Here is a 12,873-nt window from a genome sequence, read left to right on the forward strand (position 1 = left end):
TTCATCTCCTTCCCCTCCTAGCAAGCCTGAAAATTCAGGTGCCCTTAAGTCAGGACCTTGCCTGCACTTAGGCCAAACTGAGACACTTCCATTAACCTCCTGTGGGCAGGGTTCTGCGTGCCAGAACTGGTAGGGGCAAGTAGACTTGTAGACACTGAAATTAAAAAAGGGTCAGATGCTAGCCGGGCATGGTGGTGCATACCTTAATCTTAGGAGGTTGAGGCAGATGAGTCTCTGAGTTCAAAGCCAGCCTAGTCTACAGAGTAAGTTTCAGGACAGCCAGGGCTACACAGAGAAACCCTGCCTCAAAAGGGGACTGAGTGCCAGTAGTGATCTAGGAAGCTTATAGTACGCTATCCCTAAGTATTTTTTGTGGCACAAGGAGAAAGACTACACAGAAATTAAGGTGAAACAAGGCAGTAGGCCAAGATACCGCCATAATAATGTTGCTCACTATACAACACAGAATTATAACCCTAACCATGTAACTCTGTAACTCCGTCCTTGGCTCAGAATAACCCCCCAGGGTATATGGGGGTGGGGGACATGGACTGTGCTCAAAGTATCATAATTGCCATATTTAGAAAGTACAACCTCACAGAATTCAATTCTGATTTTCTCAGCAGTCTCAGACCAGGTCATGTGGTAGCTGAGCCACTTGTGCTAACTTGCCTCCTTTGTCATCTGTCATTGTAGACCCTTCTCACATCACGAAAAAGATGGGTTAATCCACCCAGCTGTTACTTCATTTTCTAGTTAGAAGCTACAAGCAAGTGTTGTATGAAAGAAGAGAAGGTTAACACTCCCCTTGACAAGGATGGAAGAGGCCCTTGGGCCTAACAACACGCATACGGTTAAGGCATTGCCACCTACGTCGTGACATCTAACCACTGTTTATCAGTAAACAAATTACATTTAAAAAAGAAAGAAACCACAAGCAAGAACTCAAAGAAAGCTTTACTTCAATGTTTTTAGCCATGTAATAGGCACATTTAAGATGCATGTTAGCAACACAAGATCAGCCAGTGAGAACAGGCAACTGTAGCCAGGTCTTTATTTCTCCTTGGACCATGTGGTGTTAGTAGTTCTGGGTGGCCGTGTGAACAAGACATGCTTTTCTGTGGTTTTTAATCAGGTACTTGTGAAGTAAAGAATTTGTGTGCTCAAGAAGTAACTGAGCCTCCCTGTTTCTGGCCCTTTGCTGATTCTAAAGAGGTGTCATTCCCTATTCCAGGTCACTGGGGAACATCTACCATATCTGACTCCACATCCATGGGTCACTTAGTTCAACAGTGGCAGTTCTGCTGCTCAGTGATTGGCCTCTTCAATGTGACAGACAAAATCCAGTGTTGAATTTTAAACTAACGAAAACAGGTCAGAACTATGATGGTGGCCTCCGGAAACCCTCTACACTAGAGCTTATTAACACAGTGTCTGGTGACAGCAGGTGTCAGCATTTGTCAACTGCTTATCTTCTCCAAGTCCTCTCCCAGAGCCTCCCTTTGGAGAATTCCTATCCAGCAATCTGGAGTTCCTTGGGTGACTGAGAAGGAATTGAACATTGGAAAAATGGAGATTGTGCACAATCATCACAGTAGAAGGAGCTGGAGTAGAATTCCAGAGAGTTCCTTTCCCTACCCTACCCCCAGACTGCCCTTGATTCACTCCCTGTTCTTGGTGTTCAAACTACAGTAGGATAGGGGCCTATCCGTGGGAGAACCAGCTTTCCCCACCCCTCTGGCAGTGTGCAAAACAGTACTGGGAAAGGTCAGTCCTTCCCAGCAGACTTCAAGGGCTCTCCTGAGATGTTCATTTACCATAGAGTGTCCAGTGCTGGAGTGCCTTCCACTCACAGAGAGCACTGCTGAGCGTGCACAGCCTCAGGTCCCCTGGAAAGGGTCCTCTCTGGTGCCCAGCCCTGTGGTAAATGCTGTTGTGCTGGCTGGGACCAGGTCAACAGTCTAGTTGGGCACTTACCTGTCACCAGGTGTGTTACCACACACTGGAGCTGTCAGCTTTTGACTGAGGTGCCCCAATGCTTTGAGATGATGAGCTCCTTAAGTAGAGCCAGTGAGCCTGCAGCCAATACCCTCCTAGTTCCAAGGAAGCAGTGCTCTTCAGGCTACACTGACTTGTGTCTCCACATGATTTGCTCCTGTTTTGAGTGCCTAGCATATTGTTTAAGGGTGCTTTTTATACTGTGATGTAGTCCACCCATGTGTGGCAGGAGTGCTTGTCTGTTAAGCCCTGGCCTGGTAGTATGGAGAAATGAATTATGGTTGCAGCTCTGTCATTATAGGATGACATCAAACAAGTCATGTCCCTAGCTCTGAGCTTTGGTGACTTTCTGTGGAGAATAAAAACCCCAGATAGGGTGATCTCTGAGGTCTCATTAAACCCAAACAGCCTGTGTGTCTGATCCTGTGTGTAAATTCAGACAAGTCTCAAAGACTTCTCTGACTGCTCTGTAATGCTATCGATTGCCACATATATTCAGCAAAATCCACTCTGGTCAAGAGTTGTTCATTGGCACTCCCAGAGGGCTTTTCTGTGCTCCCCGGCTCTGTATAACCTAAAGACAAGAAGCTTGTGGAACTGGATCAAAAACTGCTCCAGGATTTGACAACAGTGGGCTTTGTAGTCTCAGATTCAAAGTCATAAGAAATTGATGCATAAACCCCACTCCTGTATAAGCCAATAACCAGCAACTCAGAATATCCACTGAGTATGGAGTGGTGAATGCTGCCGTGTTACCAAAATAATGCCTCTTTTCCCTAGAGGCATTTTAAGTGTGTCTGTTACAGTGTGTTTCCTCAGAGACAATGGAAACTGCTTTCTGGTACGGTCTTGATCTCAGTTTTGCAGTTTGCTAACTTTTTACCTTTCTTGGGTTCATCTGTTTTTGCTATTAATTTTTTATTTTATATATATTATATATTACATACACACAGTGTATTTTGATCATATTCACTCCTTCCCTCAAATCCTTCCAGATCTTTCCCACTAGCTTCGCTTCATGTTTGCTCTCCCATGAGCGTGCGCTCTCTCTCTCACTCTCGCTCTCTCTGTTTCTCTCTTTTATAAAAGCCCCTTGAGTCCAGTTTGTGTTGGCCAACTCCTCCAGGACATAGATCCTGCCCTGGGGTGTTGTTGATATACCAGGTGTCACACAATTAAAGGAAACTGGCTCTCCCCCTCTGAGTCTGGGTTCATCTTTAAGAACTATGACTTGAATTTCCTACAGCAATGCAAGATGAGCATTTGAATTGCTATACTGCTCCATCCCCCTGACATCCAAGGAGTTGACACTTTTGTTACCCCATTTATAAAAGGGGAATCTCAGGATCATGGAAAAAGAAGTTTCTTTATTCAAGATAATAAGAGTATGGAATATACTCCCCAAAATCCTGGTCTAAATGAATAACCTGGATACCTCGCAGGTGGCCGTTCCCTAACATGAGTGTCGTAACCCTCCAGGTCAGAGAAATTTCTTCCAACTCCGAATGGAAGTCTTCGAGGTTACAGGAAGGTTTGTGCCACAAAGCGTGGTGCTGGAGGTTATTGGAAGGATCCACAGTGATAGACAGGTTGAACTGCCTGGCTGGACAGGCATTCTACATTTTTGTGCTTTCAAGACTAACACAAAGCAGGTCCCAGGTACCCAGGCCTAGAGCCAGGCACATACTTGATCGCATCCTTCCTTGGCTCCCTGACCACCTAGTCCCAGCCCATGCCCAGCTCCTGACACTATTAAACATAGCTGTAGCCTATAGCTCTGGTGACTTGTGATGGTTAGATAGAGTCATTTGGGAAGAAGGAACCCCAGTTGAGAAAACACCTCTATAAGATTGGTCTGTAGGCAAGTCTGTGGTGGGGAGGGCATTTTCTTGATAATTGATGTGAGATGTCCCAGCCCACTATGGGAGATGTCATCCCTAGGCAAGTGGTCCAACGTTGTATAAGAAAGCAAGTGAGCAAGCCAGAAGGAGCAGGCTAGTAAGCAGCATTCCTCCATGGTCTCTGCTTCAGTTTCTGCCTCCAGGTTCCTCCCATTTGGGTTCTTGATTTGGCTTCCTACAATGATGACTGTGGTTGAGACAGTAAGCCAGATAGATAAACCCTTTCCTCCCTAAATTGCTTTTAGTCATGGTCTTTATCAGACAATAGAAAGTAACTCATATAGTTCTCACAAGCACCAAGGATGTGAGTCAGCATCTTGTGCATCCTTTCCCAGTTTGCCCAGGCTCAAAGCTTAAAGGAGCAGTGCTAAAGCTTGAACTTAGGACTTTCAGAGTTCCTGGCCCTAACCACTTAGCACTGCTGCCTTTAAATGTAGCCTTAAATGTAACCAGGCTCCTGCTGCCTTCAGAGATAGAGGTGCTCGATGACCCGATATACACAGAAGGACCTGGAGTAGGGGCTTCCCAAAGGGGGTCCTCTGGATGATGATATACAGTGCTAATTTCCTTTTATGGAAATATTTTGGTTAGTTAGAACAGATGTGGGTCCCCTCGTAATAACTCCTTGGACAAACTGTTTCCCTGGAGAGTTGTAGCTGCATTAGAGTTGTGCTTTGTTTATTTTGAGCTGTCTTGTTAAGGAAGGATTTATATGCTGGCGTTGATGTAGGACAGCAATCAGGCCATGTTTTCTGCCTTTGACAGTTGGCGTGATAGTTTGCTTCCAGTGAAGTTTGACTCACTGTATCTGGAAGCTGTCAGTGTAGGAGCATGAAAAGGTCATGATGGATGGCGACGGATAAGTGAGTAGGGGAGGAGAGCTGGTAAAGAAGACAAATGGCCTCCCACACTTGTGAGGGAAGGGCTGACCCTGGCCACTCCAGGCCAGCCCTGTGCTCTCCCTCTTTACCTGCCATGACTGAGACTGCGAAAGCTCTGGACACCTTTGTGACAGTGGCAGGAGGCTGCATGTGGCAGAGTCCAGAGGAGCCTTCCCAGCACCTCAGCCCCTTGGGTACAGGAGAGCTTGTGGGTGGAATTGTTCTCCACTTTAGGGTCACCTCACAGTCGTCACTACAGACATGTTGGGGACGAAAAACAAATTGTGAAATGGAAATGGTAGGGGGAAAAGTTAACTTTAAAATTTTAAAACAGTGATTATTTTGTTAAAATACAGGGACATAACTCAACAATAAAAGTGTTTTCCCAAGTAGCAAGCCTGAGATCTGAATTCCGTTTCCAGCACCACAAAGTAGGTAGGTAGGTAGGTAGGTAGGTGGGTAGGTGGGTGGGTAGGTAGGTGGGTAGGTAGGTGGGTAGGTGGGTGGGTAGGTAGGTGGGTAGGTGGGTGGGTAGGTGGATGGATGGATGAATAGATGGATGGATGGATAGATGAAAATACTTTTGGGGACTAGAGAGATGACTCAGAATTAAAAGCATCGGCTGCTCTTCCAGAGTACCCCCATTCAATTCCCAATATCCACATATCTGCTAACAACTGCCTGTAACTCCAGCTCCAGGGGATCCAGGGCCCTCTTCTGACCTCTGCAGGCACCAGTCACACATGTCTGCAAGTTCATAGACATACATGTGGGCAAAATGCCCATACACATAACATTAAAAATTAAAAAACATACATATTGTTGGGTACATACTTCAGCACTGGTAAAGAACAGAATCTCCTGCTAACCAGAATTAACTCAGTGTTTAGAATGGAGCCTTTGAGATCTTTTCTGGAAACACACACACACCGTTCTGGGGAGGGAGTCCAGGCCCTTGTGCATGTCAGGCAAGTACTCTACCACTGAGCACTTTGCTAACCCTATATAAATATTTTTTCTTTCCTATTTCATTTGGTAGTGTTGTAGTAATATGAGCGGCGGGGCTGCGTCCCCAGCACCCCAGCCGCCTGCTAGCTTATGCCCCGAAATAACAACACACAAATTGTATTCATTTAAACACTGCTTGGCCCTTTAGCTCTAGCCCTTACTGGCTAATTCTGATATCCCGATCAACCCATCTCTAATAATCTGTGAGCACCGGTCTTACCGGGAAGATTCTAGCCTACGTCCATCCTGGGTCGGAGCTTCGTCGCGTGTGTCTGCCTGGGAGCGGGGCATGGCATCTCTCAGAGGCATCTACCCCCGAGAGGAGAGCTGTCGAGTCTGAGCTCACTTCCTCTTCCACCCAGCATTCTGTTCTGTTTACTCCTCCCACCTATGTTTTAACCTATGAGGGCCAGCCAAGCAGTTTCTTTATTTTTTTAAGCAATGACCTTCCTCCATCAGTAGTGTGACATAAGAACTTTTTAAGTCACACTTCTCTTCTGGCCTGATTTTCCTTAGTTATGCTGTATTTCATCATGGGTGTGTTACTCCTTAATGTAACTATTCAGTTTGAAGAAATGTGTATTTAATGAAGGTCCACGTCCCTTCTTTCTTCATATGTTTATAATTTGAATTGATTGAGATTATGTGTTAAAAATGACATCTTAATGAGTCCCTCTGCGTGTCCCAGAGATGTCACACAAAAACTTTACATATGAAAAGCATGCACAAACTGGGTAGTGGTGACACATGCCTTTAATCCCAGCACTCAAGAGGCGGAAGCAGACTGTTATCTGTGAGTTCAAGGACAGCCAGGACACACAGAGAAACCCTGTCTTAAAAAACCAGAGAGAGGGCTGGAGAGATGGCTCAGTGGTTAAGAGCATTGCCTGCTCTTCCAAAGGTCCTGAGTTCAATTCCCAGCAACCATATGGTGGCTCACAACCATCTGTAATGGAGTCTGGTGACCTCTTCTGGCCTGCAGGCATATAAGCAGACAGAATAAATACTGTATACATAATAAATAAATAAAAAGAAAAAAGAAAAACCAGAGAGAGAGAAGGGGAGGGAGGGAGAAAGGAAGGGAAGGAAGACACAGTGTGCATGAGCACAAAAGTCAGAAGAAAGAACAGTGATTAGATGTTGTGCTGGCTTGCCAAATATGGGCACTACACTGGTCAGTAGAAACTGGGCATTTGTTTGACATCTGAACATTTTCGTATACCCTGGTGAAAGTAGAGAAGGGAGGGCTGCAAGACTGCTTGGGCAGAGTTTTTCTCTGTGTCTTCTTGACTCAAATCTCAATAGCCCATGAGCGCCATCTGGGAACCAGACAGTTCTGGATTTGAACTTTCCTACTTCCAAGCTCTCTGACGTCATCAAAGACCCCGGTCCCTCAGTAAATATCACAATATAGAAGCCAGCACAGTTTCTACTGACCAGTGTAGTGCCTGAGAGGATGGTCTCTGACACAAGTCTTCTGACTTCAGATCCCAGGCCACTTGTGAGTTGTGTGATCTTGACAGGTTCTTAGCCTTTCTGTGTTTCTATTTCCTTATCTATAAAATAGAATGAGCAGAGAGGCCACTTCATGGGGCTGCTGGAGTACACAGAGACTCTAGGGCCTTGAAAGCACCTGGTGGACACTTAGCGCTCAGTGTGTTAATCTGCTGTGGATATGTCATGAATGATGTGTGTGACAGTGGCATGCCTGCTGGGCCTAGGGACACTGTTCCACATGATTCCTGGAGCCTGCCGGGGTCAAACCTTTGCCAGAGGCCTGGACTGTAGCCTTAGGATGGTGAGCCACTGAGAACGTGGCAGCAGCAGTCTTCTTTGGGCTCTGCAGTCTCAAGGAAGCCCTGCTGCTCTGGCCCCGCCTCCTCCTTTGCACACTTCAAAGGCTGCAGTGGCAAGTGGGTCCAGATGCACTGATTGACTTCCCTGATCAGAGTCCCACCAGCCTAGGTCCCATAGCCCCCACATACTGCATCCTAGCTCTAGCATCTTTATCCACAGCCTGGAGTAAACCTTCTAACTAGCTTCCCTGCAGCAAGCCTCCAGCCTTCCAACCAAAAAAGAAATTTATAAAATAAAAAATGCTTGGGCTCCCAGAGGTCTCCATTTGCCTCCAGACTTAGATGTGCTCAGCGAGGTAGGGCCCTCCTTAGACTGCCACAGGCCCTTTCAGCCTGCTTGCACTTGTCCAGTAGGAACAGCCAAGTCTGTGGGGCTTCACTCAGCTTTAAGAAGCATAAAGAGTCACAATTCCCCATTGTGAGGTTATTTAATGCACAAAGGGTTTTTCCCTTCAGGAAAGATTCTCCTACAGGTTCCTTTAAATAGTGACTCCTCGAGGCAGGCAAGAGTTTTACAGATCATTAACTACCTGACTGAAAGCCTGCAGGGCACGGAAACTTAAAACCGAAGTGTTGGGAGCCCCTGCCAATTACAGATCAATCCAGAATGAAGACAGAGTATCACTGGAACCAAGTCAGTGGGAAAATGTGATTCAATTCAGGAAACTCTCATGTGCATGCTGCTCTTGTGGAGCACACCAATTGTTTAAATGATGCTCCACCTGTCTGCCCATCTTGAGCCTTTTGCATTCACCTCCCATATCTCCATCCCCAAGCTGCAGTCTTGGGGTTCCCTTCCACAAACTGCACCAGTGGCAGTAACCTCAGGAAAGGGTGTCATTGGGAAAGGGTTCTGTGGCCAAGTGGAGTGTAGGCAACTGATGCGCAGATACAGCAGGTAATGGATGAACTATGCGCTAACAATTTGCAGATAAAAATAATGGAAGTTAAAAGTGTACTTTACATGATAAAAGAAAGATGAAAGAGGATGAGCAGTCTGTTACATCTGAGATGGTTACAGGAGTCCCGCTTTGTGAAGTAGGCTCTGTTGAAAAGATTGATGCAATGGGGAGTGACCTTGGCTTGGAGCAGGAGCTGGTGATGTATGTATGAGCATCCCTCTGCTAAATGGACCCAGATTTGTAGCACTAATATACATGGGAGCCCAGAACCAAACTCAGTATGGCAATAAATCAACAGCCACTTTGGGTGTCATTTCTGGTTTATATTCCACTATTGTTCTATCACTTTAATTCATGTCACTATCATCTTTTCATCTGGAACAGTTTTATATAATTTTCCAGTGGAGTTACCTGACAAATCCTATCAAATTAACAAGGTACATTAACAGTATTGACTGACTGCGGCTTCAGGAGTTGCGTGGCCTTAGAACAAAATTTTAACCATCTTTGTCTGGTGGTGATTTTTTTCCTTTCTAAAAGAGGAATGTGGGGCAGGGTTTATTTCCACATAGAGATATGCACATTTATTTTGCTTTGTTCGTTTTGACTGTTATAAATGTCAAAATAAGAAGCAGATAAGGAGGGAAAACCCTGCTCACATGAACGCACACCCCATTGCCACAGTGTGCTCTCTCTGAACACTCACCCCGTTTTCACAGCGTACACTCACATGATCACACACCCCATTGTCACAGTGTGCACAGTGAACACTCACCTCCTTACCACTGCCGTGGCTTAAGTACTTGTCTCCTTTCGGATAACTATAGAGATGTCCAGATCCTTAGCAATTGATGACCAAACTGGAGGCTGGAGTGTCATGGAATAGTCATAATCTATTTCAAGTGAAATGTAATCAAATTGGGCTCCTGATAGCTTCTCAGCTTCTGAAATCCTCCATACCTGAGATCCAGAGTCAGTTGGACTTAGGACACTTATGCCTAATTGAAATATGTCCAGTGCAAACCCAGCATTGGGTTAATAAAATAAAATAAATAAATAAAAATAATTGCTGGGCTCTACCAAAGATGACAGGGCTAACAGCCATCCCCGCACATCTCCTCGGAACCCACCTTCTTCCTTTGTCTAACTGGTTTTGGAATAAATCTACTCAACAAAACATTACAATGGACTTGGGGTGGGGGAGCAAAATCCAAAAATGGAGATTGTATTTATTTTCATTTCTTTTTTACATTTAAATTTGCTGCCAGGCTATGGTGTCGTGTGTGTCTGTGTTTTCATTGGGGGTGGGGGTATTAACTTAGCTGGGTTTGGGTGGGGTTTTATCCTCTTTTGAGATAATCTTTCTCAAAAGCCCTGCTTGTCTTTTTATATATGTACAACTGATTTTTCAGGGTTTTTTTGTTGTTGTTGTTGTTGTTAATCTTGACTTTTTTTTTCCCCACTTTGACCCTGGCCTTAAATTATGACCACCTAAAAATTAATTACTTTTAAGACTCCCTGTGGGGCTCACTCCAGAACACACACGAAAGGTTTACATCTCACTCCATGAACAGATTTCTCCTTTCAGCAAAAGAAGACTTCTAGACTAGATTCGGTGTGTTAGACAGACCATGTCATCTCAGAAATACCCAGAGGGCACCTCCAATGGACCCCTGCACCTCATTTGTTCCTGGTCATTGTCTAGCAGAGAAAATGCTGCAGCCTCTCCCTCAACAGAGAGGAGAGGACCACCCCCACCTGAAAGGCAGGCTTTGAGATTTGAATTCAGAGGTTTTGTGTAAAGACCTTTTGCTCCCCCTGTGGCTTCCCTTAAATGTTACTGGAGAAATTATTTGTGTCACAGAGGAAAGTTCTGCCCCCTCCCTTCTATTTTTAATGTAAAATTTTTCTAGATCAGAAACTCTATATCAGTAACATAATCTATTACTTAGGGTAATAATAGATTAGAACTGTCTTATCTTTACATGGCCCTCTGTTGTAGTTTATGTTGTCACAGTATAACTGTAGTGGTGTTAGCGATATGTGTCTCTCTTGTTTTAGAGAAAAAGCATGTCCCCAAGCAGCTTTCCGCATCCTTCTCGCTTACCCCAGCAGCCACACTGGAAGCGTCTCAGATCCTGTTTAGAAGCCCTGCCTGTAGGGAGAATCAATCTCTCTAGCCCTAAGAGCTCATAATTGTTACGCTGAAGTCGCTGCCACCTTCCTCACTTCATGGCTTTTTTTTTGTCCCCATTCCTTGACCTTACAGGTATCTCTGGAGACAAAGTAGAGATAGACCCTGTTACGAATCAGAAAGCCAGCACTAAGTTTTGGATTAAACAGAAGCCCATCTCAATCGATTCTGACCTGCTCTGTGCCTGTGACCTTGCGGAGGAAAAGAGCCCCAGTGAGTAGTCCTTTATTTATGTCTCCTTTTCTCACCCCTCCTCCCTGGGCGCCTGTGCTGTGAGAATATATGGCCACCATGTCCTTTTTTCCTTGAGCTCGTTTAATTCATTACCAGAAATTTCTTTTAATCAAACAGGATTGTATTATGGTACCTAGAGCCTGATGTGAGCCCCATCTTGCTCCATCTTGCTGTCAACAGAGACCCTTGAGGCACCGTGCTCTGGGGGGCTAGGTCACCAGGCAGGTTCCTACTGGGAATTTGCACTCAGGAGAGTCCTCGATTTACTTTGTGTTCCTGTCCCTTTCCATTGGGGGAACTTGACCAGTCAGCCTTCTGTGCCATACCAGTGGAAGTTGGATATCCAGAGGCTAGATTTAGGCATCCATCATGCTGGAATGTCAGTGACCTCTAGCTCATAACTAAACGTCTGCCTGGTCCTACCGAAGAAGTTACTACTGGGCTTGCGTTCTTCCACTAAACCATCCAAGCAGATACCATTTGGGCATGTTATAGTTTTGAAGTTAAGTAATTGATTGTGGTATTTAGATTAATCACTTAAACATTTTTTAGGAATCCAGCCCTAGCATGGAACAAAAAGGACACAGTTCAGAGTGAAAGCAAGCAGCCAAAACTTTTTACGTGCCTAGGGAAGACTGGCAAACAGGATTCTCAGACTGCTGCATCTCAGCATTTCCTGTCAGCTGGAGCTCACCTCAGTAGCTCTGGCTTGGTAACTAGAGGTCCTTACTGAGCATCTAATTTGGGGACCTATGTTCCCGTGTCTGAATTTGAGGACAAGTGTTATGAGGAATTATATGCTCAGAAGAAAAACTAGGAAAGGCCAAGGCCAGGAACTGTTTATAATGAGGCTCCTTTCCAGAGTCATCATGACTGAAAGGGCACCTCTTCCCATGTTGAGCAAAGCTTCATGCCCCTTCCCCATGGCCAGTGTTTAATTTCATTGTCAAATTCAGCTATGAAAAGGCTTTCAGCTCAGCCTCCAGTTTGGCAGGAAAGAAAAGCATAATAGGTAGAGAGAGAGAGAGAGATTATTGTCCTCTTTTGCCCCTGCCATCTACTGTCACCCCAGTGAGGCTCTGACTGCAGGGCACTTGCCAAAAGAGGCCCATGAGAAAAGTGCTTGCTTCTTCTGGAGCCTAAAAGGCTGCTAGACCCCTCTGCCATGAGTAAGCCCTAATTCCATCTACCCCATCTTGGTGACCCCAAAATAAATGTCTTTGTCCTGGAATCTTCCTTCCTCAGCAGTGAGGGTACTTTGAAGAGAGACATTTTATAACTTGTCTCAGAAACGGCAAATGGTTGCCTGCATGTTGCCTAGAGACCTAACCTGGAGTGGAGAGTTGTGGGAGGAACGAGAACCAGACTTGGGCTCCCTCTCGTTCACAGACACTTGCTGTGCCTAGAAGAGCTGTAACCCAGGCTCTGGAAAGGTGTGAATGTCACATGCCCAGCCAGTAGGAGAGGAGGGAAGGTCTCAGGCAGGAGATAGTGTTCATGGGCCTCATCTTCACTTAAGGTCAAAACCAAAAAAAAAAAAAAAAAAAAAAAAAAAAGGTCAGAGCAGGCAGGGCCGTCTTTTCACTGGGGACAGTTTTTCTGGGGTCCTTCCTCTCTCACACATGTCCCAGTGTGCAAACCAGCTAAATAGCTTTTGGGAGTCGGAAGTATCCCTGTCTCAATGCTCAGTCCTCTGTAGCAATGCTTTTCAAGCCTTGGTCTCTGCACTCAAAGGTGACACAGGGACCTGTGGGCAGTGGGGACCTGTGGGCAGTGGGGACCTGTGGGCAGTGGGGTAGTGTTTGAGAACTCCAAACTTAGGACTTTCACAAGTGAAGAGAAGACATTTGATTCCATGCATGCCTGTAACCCTTGCTTCAGTTGGGGAAGGAGCCAAAG

General features: G+C 45.5%; 1 protein-coding gene and 1 non-coding gene across 11 annotated transcripts in view; both read left to right on the top strand.

The window, feature by feature from the left end:
* Mapkap1 (MAPK associated protein 1) overlaps positions 1 to 12,873 on the top strand; it is a 254,905-nt gene that overhangs the window by 218,457 nt on the left and 23,575 nt on the right. For all 10 annotated transcript variants that reach the window (XM_041674614.1, XM_041674611.1, XM_041674617.1 and 7 more), the window contains one exon: positions 10,816 to 10,953. In XM_041674614.1, the coding sequence (XP_041530548.1) occupies positions 10,816 to 10,953 (138 nt within the window). The remainder of the gene's footprint in view (positions 1 to 10,815; positions 10,954 to 12,873) is intronic.
* On the top strand, positions 774 to 899 carry LOC121463202. The gene has a single exon (XR_005976419.1). It is a non-coding gene; the product is annotated as a U6atac minor spliceosomal RNA (small nuclear RNA).

The sequence above is a fragment of the Microtus oregoni genome, unplaced genomic scaffold (assembly GCF_018167655.1).
Source record: "Microtus oregoni isolate MIOR12 unplaced genomic scaffold, Mior012 000025F_ref0000491, whole genome shotgun sequence".
Taxonomy (NCBI): Eukaryota; Metazoa; Chordata; class Mammalia; order Rodentia; family Cricetidae; genus Microtus; species Microtus oregoni.